At 43.7% G+C, this 15,405-nt stretch overlaps 4 protein-coding genes across 4 annotated transcripts; 2 read left to right on the top strand and 2 right to left on the bottom strand.

Moving 5' to 3' along the window:
- Positions 1 to 203: 203 nt before the first annotated feature.
- O0I10_006140 (uncharacterized protein) lies at positions 204 to 454 on the bottom strand (the record flags this gene model as incomplete). The annotated part of the gene is made up of 2 exons (XM_058486172.1): positions 204 to 313; positions 352 to 454. 2 exons carry the CDS (start codon positions 452 to 454, stop codon positions 204 to 206), a joined length of 213 nt encoding a protein of 70 aa, XP_058343046.1.
- A 1,194-nt stretch (positions 455 to 1,648) lies between these two features.
- Positions 1,649 to 2,458, bottom strand: O0I10_006141 (uncharacterized protein; the record flags this gene model as incomplete). The annotated part of the gene is made up of 1 exon (XM_058486173.1): positions 1,649 to 2,458. The coding sequence occupies one exon, from the start codon at positions 2,456 to 2,458 to the stop codon at positions 1,649 to 1,651; it is 810 nt and encodes a 269-aa protein (XP_058343047.1).
- Positions 2,459 to 7,439: 4,981 nt separating this feature from the next.
- On the top strand, positions 7,440 to 13,936 carry O0I10_006142 (uncharacterized protein; the record flags this gene model as incomplete). The annotated part of the gene is made up of 13 exons (XM_058486174.1): positions 7,440 to 7,651; positions 7,707 to 9,633; positions 9,688 to 11,863; positions 11,931 to 12,037; positions 12,101 to 12,145; positions 12,209 to 12,631; positions 12,689 to 12,776; positions 12,836 to 12,966; positions 13,020 to 13,055; positions 13,110 to 13,162; positions 13,217 to 13,359; positions 13,415 to 13,729; positions 13,788 to 13,936. The coding sequence occupies 13 exons, from the start codon at positions 7,440 to 7,442 to the stop codon at positions 13,934 to 13,936; spliced, it is 5,805 nt and encodes a 1,934-aa protein (XP_058343048.1).
- A 453-nt stretch (positions 13,937 to 14,389) lies between these two features.
- Positions 14,390 to 15,131, top strand: O0I10_006143 (uncharacterized protein; the record flags this gene model as incomplete). The annotated part of the gene is made up of 5 exons (XM_058486175.1): positions 14,390 to 14,458; positions 14,545 to 14,586; positions 14,644 to 14,837; positions 14,907 to 14,972; positions 15,032 to 15,131. The coding sequence occupies 5 exons, from the start codon at positions 14,390 to 14,392 to the stop codon at positions 15,129 to 15,131; spliced, it is 471 nt and encodes a 156-aa protein (XP_058343049.1).
- Positions 15,132 to 15,405: the final 274 nt, after the last annotated feature.

The raw sequence follows: 15,405 nt of genomic DNA on the forward strand, positions 1-15,405 counted from the left end.
TTTTGTGTTGATCGTCTGGATGAATACGGAAGCGATGGAAGGCATTTTTAAGATCAAGTGTGGTATAAATCGTTGAACCATGTAAGCGATGGAAGATTTGTTTTATCAATGGAAGAGGATAACGATCATCAGGTAGTAATTGGTTAATGAGTCGTGGATCATAAGCACGGTCTTTTGCCTGTCTTTTTGCCGGACGCGTCTTTTTATCCGGCAAGAGTAAGTGGTGAATTCCAACCGTTATCAATGCTGGCACGTATGATGGTACCATTTTGCAGCCATGTATTAACAGCATCGTCGATGATGGTCTCAAGAGCTATGGGTAATGGATGTGCCTGCGATAGACTTTTTCACCTTCAGGTGTAGGCAAGCGTATGATAGATTCTGGTATGGTGCAGAAAGATGATTGAGGTATGGCTGCATTAGCCTTCATGTATGGTTCTAATTCGCGCATCATTTGTTCGCGTTGTTCTTTAGTGCCAACGGGAGATTCGTTGGGTTACAATGTCCGCATATGTTGTGTCATAATCTTTTTCAGGATTAGCCTGGGTGTCATCCCATTTGAATGCAAGGTTGTGTATAGAGATGCCTAAACGTGAGAATAGATCAAGACCAACATAGCAATCGATGTTGTCCCCGTTTTGACTTCGAATTGATGCGTGAAAGGAGGTTTATTATTGTAATGAATGGTAAGAGGCTGTGTAACGCCTATGCGGCGTGTGGTATGATTCTTTCCCGCAAATTGTAAAGAGCCTTCAGCTGGTATGATTGACCAAGAATATTTGTGACATAAACTTTCATTTATTATTGAAACGCTTGCACCACTATCCACTAAGCCTAATAGGCGTTATCACCAATATAATGATAGGAGTCATGAGTGAGTGATTTTGTGAATGAAAAAGTGGTGCTTGCTCTTATGATGATGTTACCTATGCGAGGTGTGATCATGTTGGCTGATTGCGTCCAATTCGGAGAAGATTTCCTCCATAATATCATCATTGGTAGGATAGTCATTTGAGATTGTGAAGGGGTATGGTCATCCCTGTCAATGGCACGCACTGTGTGAGTGGTAGATGTGCCATTGGTATTGTTCTGTTTGTGGCGTGACGCCATCGCCTGGCGGTACTCGTCACACCTGTGGCCTGGTAAGACGCTCTTTGCCACAATAATCGCACTTCTTGTTTCTGTTCTTGTTCAGCTTGAAGCACTCTTGCGATAGATGGTGTGCCTTGGGTCCGTGGTAATCGCAGCCAACAGCTGCATGGGATGAGCCACCTGATCGTTTTGGCATGTTGCGTGAACCAGCATATGGCAGATGGCGGCGGAAGCGCTTGTTTCCATGTCGACGGTGTGTGAGTTGTTACGTGGTTGATAAGTATCCATGACCCTCTTGTCCTCCGTGATGGTTTGGGCGACTTGAATGATATCATCGACTCGTTGCGGATGTCCATTGTGTTTGGCGTGCCATGCCAATTTCACCCTGTCACGGACTTGTGGAAGTAAGGCAGCCATGAAACGTAACGCCAAACCTTCACCATCCTTGAGACCTCCTTGTCTGTAACATGCTTGGAAACGTGTTACCAAAATCCAGAATCGGCCTCATCAGAGTTCATGGTGATTGAGTACGCTTGCGTGGCCTTGGAGACGATGCTTAATCCATCGATTGGAAACGCTTCTTGAATACAACTTTCGCCTGCTCCCATGTATATCCTTTGTCGGCCAATTCGGATTCAAACCATTCATCGTGGTCTTGATGCAATACGACATGTAGCCACTTTTGCCACTCGAGATCCTTGTTTACGCTGCCTGTGTTGAGGACTTTTTGGAAACTTGAAAGGAAATGCACAGCTGATTCAAACACCTCCTTGTCTGGACCACACATGAGATCCTTAAGCTGAAACGGAGGAATGTCTCTTACAGACAGCTTCGCCTGGGTGATGGTAGGCTTGTTCTTTGGCTCATGGTTCCCGTATTCTTCTTCCTTAAGCTTACGGAATGACTTAAGTAAGTGCTTGGTTTGGTGTATCTCCGAGAACAGTCTTTTGAGATGATTACGGTTTCCAGCAGCCATGGCACGTGTATACGTCTTGATCAATTCGTCCAATTGTTGTTTGTATTGGGTGATGGCGTTGTCAAGCAACGTTTCAGAGCTTGCGTGAATGCTATGAATGGTCCCGGTAGGTAATTGGCTGTTGGCTTGTACGCTTGTTTCAGGAGTGGTAGGTGTATTGCTTGTGTCATGAAAGCTAATGTTTGACGACAACACGCTGTTGGCACTCAAAGCTTGGTCCATGCCGAAGTCCAGATCCATTGGCTCTTCAAGCAATTGCGAGATAGACGCCGTGTCCCAATCGCCCATGGATGAAGCAGCTTGAATGGAAATAGGTGATCCAAGAGAGATTGGTTCAGGAGATGATTGTGCTTGGGTATCAGCACCACTGATTGAGGTTGGTTGAGACATAGGATAGAGAACTTAAAGGAAAAAATGTGATGTTTCAAATAAAGAAGAGAAGAGACAAGATAAATCCTTTAGGACTCGTGTGTATGTCTTTATGTATGAAAGATCAAAAGATGAAAGATGATGGTTTCTAGCTGCTTGATGGATGCTTATTTATACTATTCTATTGTTGTTGTTGACATGTCATGTGCTTCTAAGGAACGTTCGAATGTGTAGTGGAAAGGTCTATTCTATGTTTCTAGATATCGTATCCATAAACAATTACAGAATACAACAACAATGATGATTGGATAAAAGTGGCCGTTAGCTAGCAATACATGCCTGTTCCTAGATGATCCATAAAGTAATTATGCATTGACCCTTTCATTCATGCAAACGTAGCTGTGTTACACAACACGACCCTCTGCATCTTTTGCTCTGCCAGGGTCCACCTACTTGATAATCAACAAAGACCACTCCTCATATAGCATCACGCTTACAAACATAAAGGTGCCTGTATCTCCAAATTTTACAATGAAACGTGGGGTTTTGAATAGAGCAATGTGCTCGGCTTGGTCAACAGCACCTTGTGTGAAAGTTTCGCGTTCAATGTCGCAACTAGCCCAAAAAATATTTTTTTGGTCGTCGTCGAAGAGGTTGACCCCCCCCAGATCCAGTTTGGCTGGTAGCGACATTGCGAAATCTGGGATTGGCAAGCTTGATCGTGAAACTGGCACCCAAGGTGCAGTTGGCCAAGCCGAGCACATTGCTCTAATAAAAACCCCACGTTTGATTGTAAAGTTCGGAGATACAGGCACCTTTATGGTTGTAAGCGTGATGCTATATGAGAAGTGGTCTTTGTTCATTGTCAAGTAGATGGACCCTGGCAGAGCAAAAGATGCAGAGGGTCGTGTTGTGTAACACAGCTACGTTTGCATGAATGAAAGGGTCCATGTATAATTACTTTATGGATCGTCTAGGAACAGGCATATATTGCTAGCTAACGGCCACTTTTATCCAATCATCATTGTTGCAAAATCCACTGCATGGGAACGATGCTCCTGCTGCAGACATTTATTTTCATGGTTCAAGTAGCTTGATCCGAGCTGATTTGATTGAGCTACGCTTGAACAGCAAACATGTTAATTCTTGAATCGCAGACCCTGCGAATGTCCCCGCCTCTCCAACATTTGGACGCTCCCATCCCAAAATTTTCAAATGAAGCGTGAGGTTTTTATTAGAAAAAATTTGATCAGCATCTCGAGAGCACCCTTCTGACCAACTTTCAAGGTGGAGGTTGGCAACTTCGGGGCGCTGGGCCGTCCTCTCTTTTGTTCCCATCATCCACCGTTTGGACCCTCCCGCATTCAAGACATTTTTAATGAAGTGTATGGTTTTTAAATGAATGAAGTTGATCAGCATGTTGCAGCGAACCTTCTGACAAAGTTTCAGGTTCGAAATGGGGAATCCCAAGGTAATACATACTATTTCCATAAATCATGAATCCGGGGCTGACCTCCATTTCCGACTTACATAGTAAACCCACATTGCACCCTCCCATTCAATATTTTCTAATAAACATGAGGTCTTCTTTAATTCAATGTTGATCAGCATGACCAAGAGCATCTTGTGTGAAAGTTTTAGGTTCGAGAGGGGCAATCTCAATATCAAGGATTGATGTACAGTGTTCATGCATTTTATACAAGAGGTGTCCGGCCTATTTAATTTCCACTTCTTCCACTCCCACAACTTCTTGTCTCTTCCCCTCATTCTCAACTGTTGGCCCATTCAAGTACAACAATCACCATGCGAACGATTGTCCTGCTTCAGCCCATCATGTCAATCCTACAACTCTCGTGATCCGATTGTCTTTGACTGATTGAGAAGTCCATGGCGTGTACACTCACTTCTTGTCACTCATCCACAACACTCGCTCTTGCACGCTCCTCTACCACGACCAATCGTAACAGCAGCTGCCATTAGCAAGGCCTTCACTACATTGTCTCAAACAGCGTTCACATCCTTGTCATTCTACTACAACACACGTTTTCTTGCCCCCTTCTGCCACGGCCAAACGTAACAGCAGTTGTTTAGCAAGACCTTCACTCCATTTTCTCGACCAGCCTTATTTGCTTGCAGCATCCTGCTTTGCAGCCTTTTTTTTACACGAACAACAGATAGCCATTGTATAGAAGCAACTCTATTTATGTGCAGCAACTTTCTTTGATACATACGGATACCAACGGATGATGCCATATCAGCTATCAAGTACGCCGCAATACAGACGACTTTCTCGCCTGGATGAGCAGCGATGGGAGATGAATTAGAAAGGGATGGATCAACAGCCGGATGGAAAAGGAAGCGATCACAATGGCTCTTTTCAACCAACGTATTGGAATTGCAATGGCTATGATGGAGGGATGCAATCAAGTGCTGACATGAGTATCGTGGTGATTACTTGTCGCGTCGTCAGCAGGGACGAAGGATCATGTCACGTGGATACGGCTGAGGATGATGATGGTTGGGATGGAATTGAGGAAACGTATTTTACAGTCATGAACGATATTGATGTACTCGATCCAATGCATGCAGCAGCTATTTTGCAATCACGATGGATGATTATGACGGCGGCAATCAAGAGTACAATGACACAATGATCCCCGTTGCCTTTCTTTATTCAATTTGCAATGTTTCCCCTTATCACATTTGTTTGATAAACAACCCTATTACCATGTGCTATTCTTCGACTTTCCATTGAATGGAGATTGGATTCAACATAAGATGAAAGGTCAGCGTGTTATCAGCTCATGTGTATAAGATGTGGATCACTTGGTTGGTTTATGGAGTGAAAGGGGGGGGGACGAAGGATGAACATTTGAAGATGGGAAAGCGAGGTTGGATGGTGTTCATGGAAGCCATTATTTCACCCTCATGCTGGCATTGTGATGGCTGGAAACATTCACGCTTGTGTACTCTGCTTATCGATTACGGGGATGCCAACGACTTCTCTTTTCCAAACGAACTCTTAAAGAGATGTATCCTCAACCAACGTCTTATTTCATGGAACGTGAGCACGGCAAGTGATTTGGTGATGCCATTGTTGGATGACCTTGCCTATCATCTCACATTCTAGTTTATGCATGCACAATCAACCATATACCAAAGCTCTCTGTGAAGGCTCTCCCATCAATCTATCATCTCATCACCATTCTTAACACGCATTTTATTACTCTTTGTGGTCGCAGAAATACCCACACGCCTACCGTGCAGATGTAAACAAGATGAATGTTGTCGCCTATCGCTTTTCTCCCACCCATCTCACTTGGCTCTTTGGACTTAATCCTGGTATATACGCCCCATCACTTTATCAGCGCATGCGTCAATTTATCAACCCATCATCCCCAACAAACACAAAACTCACGCCCACCATGCACAATAAAAGGATGTTGTCGCCGCCCATCATACTCTCACACGTCTCTTTCCTCCGCCATACTTCTTTGGTTGCTTACAGGTCAAATGTCAAATGTTTTGTACGTATCCCATTTCTTGCAAGCTTTGTGAATAAGCGCTTATCTTTGTGGTGGTCTTTGATAGTGCTTTATTTTTATCCTACAGTCCATTGTCGTTGTATTGCGATATTGTATTCTTGTAATGAGGTAAATACTGATCATATTGCTTGATGAATCACTACTCATAGGCGCCACCCTTGTTACTTTCGATATAGCTATCTCTCCCTGAAGCATCTGCAAAAGTTTGTTTCGGTGCCATGGTCTACCCCGGGTGCTGAAATTGACATGGTGCATTTGGCATGGTGCATTTGGCATGGTGCATTTGACATGGTGCAAAGCGAAAGCTAAATGTTCGATTTACGCTGTAAGTGTGAAAGTTGGTTTGCATGTATGCTATGATGGTAACTTTTCATTACAAATATCACTAGTGGCGAGCACGCGTCGATAGCAACAAAGAAAGTACGGATGAACAATGAACAACTCTATGGTGAAGGTGGAAGTTCCTCAACGGCACGATATATACAAGGAAGGAAGGTCGTTATACTTGTTTCAGTTGATGGGTAGACCTTGAAAGAATGAGTGCGGATGAAGCAACTCGAAAAGGATTTGACAAGTAAGTTGCTGTGTTGTCTCTGAATTGTCATTTTCTAACGGTTGTAACAGAATCTGACAAGGATCCTGCAAACCTGCAGTGCTGGCGTTTGTATGCTATACCAACAAGCCTCACGGCAGTCTCCAGGGAGTTAGCAGAGGTATGATGTTTGGTACTATTATGTCTTAAGAAACTAACATTGGTTTTGGTTGATTAGCACATACTAAGCAATAGTAGAAAAAGGACATACAATGATATGAACACCAAAGTAGATACATGGTGTCATTCTATGTGATTGTTACCGCTCTTGGACTTTGCTAGCTTACCTATATCTCCTTGTTGCTTTCTTGTGGATCAATACAATACTGTAGCTTCTTTCATGGAACAAGTGGTTGGGTTATTCGGTCTTGTAAAATGTATACTGTATGCCTCTTCTGATAACATAAAGCGTGTGTTGACCTTGAAAGAAAGAATGATTCTCCATAAACAATTAGAATGGGTGATCAATCTAATATACTTTACGGTGGGCAAGTGTAATGTATAAGGATGAGACTGTCAAGCTAAATGTGTAGTACTTGGCGGCGTGTGCCACACAAGCAGGAGGAGGAAATTGGATGAATGCTCTTGTTTATTACTCGATACAATGAGGGAAAATCAAGAACAATAGTTGTTGGATACAAGAAGCGGAAAAAGTGACATGTCATTTTGAGCTAGTTATTGGATGGATGTTCAGGGAGCAAACCAAGGTGGCTGCATGAAACAATCAGCTGGTGCATCAATTATTGGGGTTCCACAAAAGGGCGTTCATTCAACCAGTCACCTCGTTAGCCTCTGGAGCGTGAAACTGTCAAGCCGTGTTACTCTTTACTTTCCTTTTCTTCCTTTTCCTACCTATACCTACCTAATGGACTTGCATACACGCGCAATCGAGGGCTTCAAGAGATCCGATTTCCATACCAAATATGTCCATCGCAAGCCTGGCATGTACGATTCCAATGGACATGGATCAAGGGAACGACAGGGACGACCATTTGTTCTTCCAGAGGATAGAGCACCACCGATCAGAACCGAATCCGTTGCGTCTTCGACTTCATTTGATTCAGCACACAGTGACAGGTAAGAGACAATGATACGCTACCTATGATCGAGTGGACCAACCTTTGAGGGATAGATACACCACGCGTATGGGTAATGGCAGTGAGCAGCATCGATTACAGCAAAGTGATCCATTTGTATCCACTGGCACGGATTTGATATGGGGATCATCATCGAGTATGGACATGTCACCACGCACGCGACAACGACAAGATAGCAGTAATTCAAATGGGCATGTCAAGTTTGCTCCCGACAATGCTGCGTTTGAGAACTTGCGCTCAGAGGCTATGGAATTGTGGCACAATGGAGTTGACCTTGAACTCAAACAATCTCGACATCAACCACCAAAGAAGAAATCCGAATGGATGTCAGAGTCAGAATTCCAAAACTATCAAGGTTCTTCAACTGATCACAAGACAACAAGTACTACTGCTGCTGCTGCACCAACTAGCTCTTCCACCAATGGTCGCACATTTGCTCAAGTGGCCAACCCAACAAATAACAACAATGTCAACTCTATTGGCTGGTCACCAGAAGAAGAACAATCTATACCCACAAACACCATGTTACAACATCAACATCATTTACCACAACAACAACAACAACCATCGCCATTCAATCACCATCATCAACAACAACAACAACATCCATCTTCATTGCATTATATCATGTCCCCTCCTCGAATACAGCGTCAAGGTGCTGAGACTGAAACAGTGGTATCGCCTATCCAAGTAACACCACCACCACCGCCAGCAATGCCTCTTGCAATCGATCACATTGGGGATGCAAAGATGTATCGACGATTATTCTTCATGTCAACATCACTCTACAAGCCTGAATCGACACGACGACCTTATGAGGATATCGAGGAACTCTTATTGAAATGTCGTCAATTGGGAGAAAAGAATTTTGGCATGATGGTCCATATGCTATTATCACGTTTCAAGCAAGAGCGTAGCCAGACAACGATGCATTCAAAGCTACCGATCGCCACCATCATGCGTAAGAGCTGGATCAATTTTTATGCAGCTGTCAACGACTATATCCATTTTTCGGTTCTTACGCCTCATGAATTGCTTCCGTTATTGGAGTTGTTTTCTCAATTCGCAAGTGCTTTTCCTGGCTATGAAGGCATCCCACTTTCCACTCTCCGAAAGCGTTATCAAGAAATCAAGGGTGTGTTCGAGCATCAACATATGCAACGTTCAGAAACGCTCTTACGAGAAATTGAGCGGGATATGGAAGCGAAGCCTGATTTGCGTATGGGCGATTATGATCATTGGCAATCCAATAGAGAGAGTGGTGGTGAATGGAAAAAGTCACCCGATCACTCCAAGTTACCGATCCCACCTATTCCAGATGCAGAGCTATTGTTACAAGAGACGCGTGTTATGCTAGAGATCGAGAACAAGAGAAAGATACCAGCAACTTCGCCCTTACGTCAATATCTCAGAGATCATCGACTCGATCGCATCACCAATATCCTTCATACGCCTTATCCAAATGAAGAGACGTACCTCACAGTGCATTATGTGCTTTTGCGTGATGAGATCTTTGGTCCATTGTATGATGCTATTCGTCAATACGCCATCGAAGGATCAACAAAGGAACCTATCACAAAGTTCGGCTATGGTTGGACAATGCACACCCATTGCAAATCGGTTTGCTCAGCATTTTTACCCACCATCAATGAACCTGCTATTGTATTCGAGATTGGTTTTCCTTGTCCTCAATCATCCTTGCCTTTGGAAGGTTCAATGGCGGTGCTGATACCAAGTGGAAGTGGTTTATTATCTTGGGATTCTTTGTTGGATACCACTGTCAAGGGAACCGTTGCCTGTACATACGTCACCCCACGAGGAGTATCCATGTTGGCCATTCACATTGATCGTGAACAAGTTGAAAGGGTCAATTGGTCTGCGACGTATACGGTGCTTACCAGTAATACCAATTCAATGGCTATGCTCCCTGTTCTCGAATGGCTACAATCACAATGCACTCAGGTATGTTTTATTTATATAGAACGTATTCAATGATTTACTAAGTTGGATGAATAGATCAATGATAGAAACCTCTCCAAGGTGGTGACCCCATTATTACTTTCCCCTTCAGGTGCAACAGGGTCAACGACATCTTCTTTGACAAATGAGACGCCCGATTATCTATGTGGAGTCATGCTCAACATCTCCAACATTTTGGTACCAAAGTTGAAAGCCAAAGGATTCAAAGCTCAGATTGGTGCCAATGAGGGAACAAGCACGTGGCCAGAGCACTCCAAGACACAATTGGCATTGCATCCAAGTCAACGAGAACCATTGTATAGCTTGTCATCAAGTCAGCTTAAAGCTATTCAATATGCATTGACCCATCAAGTTGCCATGATCACGGGTACTGAAGGCACTGGCAAAACCTTCCTTGCTACCAAGTTGATTGAGTTGACTTATCAAGCACTCGTTTCAAGCCAATGTTTCCAACCCATTTTGGTGCTTACGCGACGCGAGTCTACGTTGGATGATATTTTGGAGCGATTGGTCAACACAATTCCTGATTTGCTTCGTTTGGGTGCTGCACCTGCACATGAGCCGCTTTTGATCCGACAGGCGATTCGTGTAGCCGAGCCTAATATTGGTGATCCTGATCGCAAGTACAACCAAATGTTGGAGCGGAAGATAGCTACGTGGCAAGGTCATCTTACAGCACTTTGGAAGTATCGTAAGCGGATTGAACAAGGAGATCCATCGGTGATGGTGACCACGTTGCCGCCTTATTGCAAACAAGCCATGGTCCGATCTTGCATGAGTGCCATTGTGAAGCCGTTTACTGATTTTACCATGGAGCAGCTGTGGGACTTTTGGATGGATGAGAATGATAAAGATGCTTCCATTGGCAAATATCAACGCCATGCATCGGACCCTGTGGATCGTGGTCTCACCCAAGCTGTATTTGCTACATGTGGCAAACGAGCACAACCAATTATGGAGCGTAAATGGTTCAATGAACGTCGACAGTGGATTGAAAAGCACACACCAGAAATTGCTTCCCTTGCTGATGCACCCAATTGGCCATTGCCAACATCATCTTCTTCCTATGAGATTCGCAAGAAAATGGTGCGCATTTGGAATACGGTGGAACCTCAAGAATTGTGGAACCTGCCACGCGATCGCAAACACAAGTTACGCAGCAACGTGATTGACGCACTCCTTGACATCATTGATGCCAACATTGACATGATCCTTCAAGAGCAGATGAAGGCTGCAAAGATTCTTGAGGATGCTCGACAAAAGAAATGGGTATCGAGTTGCCGTTTCAGTCGTGTGGTGGGCATGACGGCAGAGTGTGCGGCACAAAACACTGAGTTGGTATCATCGCTTTGGCCACGTGTGGTGATTGTTGATGAAGCGCATGAAATTTTGGAGTCTACGGTGCTGCCTTTTGTCTTGGGATCTCGTGCAGAACATGTGATTATGATTGGCGATCATCAATCAACCATGCCTCCTCCTGTTCATAATCCTGCATTACGTGATGAGCCCAAACATTTGGATACATCCATGTTTGAACGATGGAAACGATCGGGTGGTACGATGATTCGACTTGAAGAACAATGGCGTATGTGTAAAGAGATTGCTGGTATCCATGACTCGGTGGCAATGACAGCTACGACAGCTCCAGATCGCTCGCTTCTCATCACTGCACCTATCGCCAGCGAAAATTGTGTCGATGAATCATCCATTGAGCTGTTCGGTGTATCTCAACGTGCCTTCTTTATCAACCATGCCATCAATCCACAAGGCGAAAGTACTACACACGGCTTTTTCTCTCGTATGTGTGGCGCTGGAGTCACTGAGCAGGATGTTGACGAGGCTCGTTACGCATGCCATTTGGGTCTCTATCTCTTCCAACAAGGCTACAAGCCATCACAAATCACCATTCTCACCTTGTCGCCAATCATGAACAAGCTGATAAAGACCGTTATGCATGAGCACATTCGTACCGTCAGTGTATTTTCCAAACCTGCTGTGGATGGTATTCATGTTCATGGCGTTGATGATTATATCGGCAAAGAGAACATGTTCGTCATCCTCGTACTTCGAATGCCCGATGAACAAGTTATACCCGAAGACAACATCTCACTTGCACTTTCGAGAGCTCGACATGGATTATATATCGTTGGCAACGTTTCTTATCTCGGCAAGGGAATATGGGCCAACGTAGCACAGCAAATGAGAGCAAGAGGTAAAAGTTATACAACGTGCAAGAAAAAAGCAATGCGTTCTCATCTTGGCTTTTGTTTTTCATATAGGCTCGCTCGATTCTCATCTTACTGTCACCTGTAAGAGTCATCCAGAGTCCACAAATCATCTTGGTCATTATCGAGATTTCGAATCAGTGAGAAATGGTGGATGCAATGTAAGTTTTTTCATCTTTACACAAAACGTTGCGGCCATGGATATTGATTTTCTTCTTTTATAGCGTGTTTGCAATACGTTATTGGAGTGTGGTCACGCGTGTGAAGAGGTACATTTGTTGGAATGATATGCGCTGGTGGTGTGAGTAGTACTAATATGAAGGAAACCATAGATGTGCCACCATTTGAAGCATTCAAGTGCTACAAGCAAGTGCAAGCGACCTTGTGTACGACCACGATCATGCGAGCACAATTGTCCAAATGCTTGCTACGAGTGTGAGAATCAACCTTGTCCACCTTGTACAGAAATGACAACCAAGACTTTACCATGCGGCCATACAGCTACCGGCCAATGCAGCGAAATTAGCGACGACAAATTTGAATGCCAAAATATGGTTGAACGCGAGCTACCTTGTGGACATACATACACTGCCAAGTGCCATCTTACGCCAAATGAAGGTGAAATCAAGTGCGAGGAAGTTGTGGATATGGTCTTGGATTGTGGGCATCAAGTATCAGCACCCTGTGGATACAAGCCCATTTGCACACAAGTTTGTCGTGAACGCCTGGAATGCGGACATCCATGTTCTAAACCAGTAAGGCATGATCTCTTTGTTTATTAGGAAGGGCTACTGACAACAATTTTCTTTTAGTGTGGATCGGAGCAACACTCACATAGCCGTGACCTGTGTACTGCATCGTGCCCGAAACAGCTCATTTGTGGTCATAATTGTGCAAAGGGTAAGTTTATAGGATTTCAATGCCACGTTTATCATGAAATGTTGACATTGGTGTCTTAGGTTGTGCTTCCGCCGAAGAACACACGGACCGTTGTTTGGAACCTTGTCGTCACGTATGCTCTCACGGATACAAATGTGGTCGTGATTGTTGGGAGGTCTGCAATCTTTGCATGAACCCGTGCCCCTACATGGTGAGTGTGAAGGCATTTGTTAGTAGTCTTCTTTTTTCTAATACCATTCATAGTGCGAGCACAAGCGCTGTACCAAAAAATGCTACGAGGTTTGTACATAATGATCCGCTTTCATGATAGCTGGTGCTCATGTTCCTTTATAGAGATGTGATCGATTACCCTGTGAAGAAGCATGTTCGAAGATTTTGGATTGCTCGTAAGTATCTATGGGATTCATATGCTGAAGCTATATGCTTATATGCCATCTTAGTCATCCTTGTCCTGGCCTTTGTGGAGAACCATGCCCACCATGCAAAGAGTGCAATCCGGATCTCAAATGCAGCATCTCATTGCGTACGCTATCAGAGTTTGAAAAGAATGAAAAAGTATACATGCTCCCTGAATGTGGTTGTGGTAAGTTGATAACATGGGTATTACACACGCATTGTGGTTAATGTACATTTGCTAGTCTTCGCTGCTGAGTCTCTTGATCTTTATTTCAACAATCAAGCAAAGAATGGTGAGCATACAGCTATCAAACTATGGCAATGTCCATCTTGTCAAAAGCCAATCTACACTGCATTACGCTACAACATTTATATCAAGACCGAGATTGCTTTGGTGAACCAAATCAAGCGTCAACAAGAGGAAATACGCCAGCGTATCTCGCAACGAGAAAAGCAGGACATTATCGAAGCAATGAATGCGGAGACCAAGATGAGTGTACATAATATTGTGGGTGGTCGCTGGTTTGTTTGCGAAAATGGTCATCCTTATTACATCGGTAAGTCATGCTTCTTTATCAATGTATTGTATGGTATTCTGATGATGTTACTTTACAGGCGAATGCGGTGGTGCAACTGAAATTTCAAATTGCCCACATTGTGGTGCTGTCATTGGAGGATTACAACACAAGGTTGTGGATTCAAACAGGTTCTATGGTGAATTTGATGGCTCGTTCCAACCAGCATGGCCAGGTCAACCAAGTTAAATGAACCTTTTGGTCTCTCTATATATCGATACATGCCCATTATAGCATTAGCTACCAAAATTGTACTTACATATCTCCCCGCTACTTCCATTATCATCATTTGCACATAATAAGATCAGTAACATTTGCATTAAGCTTTGAGCTTCAATATCAATGGATTTATCTCGGCCATATCAGAGGGATGGATTACAATCTCAGCCCAACCAGCGTATGAGTGGTTGATGACAAAAGTAGCAACAGCATCTTTATTATTGCCAATATTGCATTGTATCAAACTGATTCATGTTGTACTGATTGATATCAAGATTAGGGGTGATATAGAAGTGGCTAGTCGCATAAGCAAGAAATGGCTTGAGCGTAATGGATGTAATGCCCCTGGCTGATGTTGTTTTGACTGGCCCCCAAGATTTTTTGCTGCCGACTTCACAAGCGTCTTTAACTTCGAACAACAAAATGGGCACCACACAATCCAAGACGGCAAGCGAACCAATCATCTTTTACAACCAGAGTGTGCCAACACAGGTGTGTGGATACGCCAATTCAGCGTGCAATGCCATCGTGTCGAACGTTCATAGATCCTAATGTCGGCTTCGTTCTTTGCAATCTAGTTTTCTCAAGGTTTCATTGAGACTTTGGAAACCCGGAAGAAGGTAAGCTATGAATGCCAACCTATCTATTCATGTCGCTAATATGATGTATGTGAATAGCCTACTCAAGAGAGCAATACCCGGTCTGAGGATGTGGAAGAGCTTGTGCGTCAACGCGTTGCAGAGGAGCTTAAGCGCGAAAAGGTCAACAATGATCAAGCATACAGCGAGCTTGCAAAGAGCAACTTGGAAAAGGATTACAACTCGGTTGCCATGGGAACTGATATCGAAAACATGATCCAACGTGTCCAAAGGTACGATTCAACGTGGCATGATGATAGACTATGTCCATCATGAATTAACCTATCAAACAACCACCCTAGATCTTCACGAAAAGAACTCCCTGCAGAGATTGCAGAGCGTCAAGAAGCTGTGGTTGCATGCTACAAGTAAGTTCCTTTTTGGATGATGGATATACAAGTTAACTGACGAATGATGTACCAAATAGGAAGCACGCATCGCGACCATTGGATTGCTGGGAGGAAGTTGAACAATTCAAAGAGTCGGTGGAAAAGTTCCAAAAGAAGTTTGTTGCTGCCCATCAATAAACGCCGTCGTTCATGGATGGCTGTAGATGCCTTAGATTCGAGCTGGATCTCTCATTTGATTGTGATGCATGTTTGACTATGGCCCCCCAATCGTTGTACTATTGCTTTTTCCTCAATACAGTATATTGAATTCATTGACATGCAGCTCTTGTGTGTTGTATGTGTTGTGTCCCTTTTATTTACACCTGCAGGTAGATGAATACGGAAGATCGGATATTCATGGTAGAAATGAAAGAGTGCAACTACGTGATTGAAATTACCAATAAAGGAGATA

Source organism: Lichtheimia ornata (assembly GCF_029851405.1).
Source record: "Lichtheimia ornata isolate CBS 291.66 chromosome Unknown scaffold00026, whole genome shotgun sequence".
Classification (NCBI taxonomy): domain Eukaryota; kingdom Fungi; phylum Mucoromycota; class Mucoromycetes; order Mucorales; family Lichtheimiaceae; genus Lichtheimia; species Lichtheimia ornata.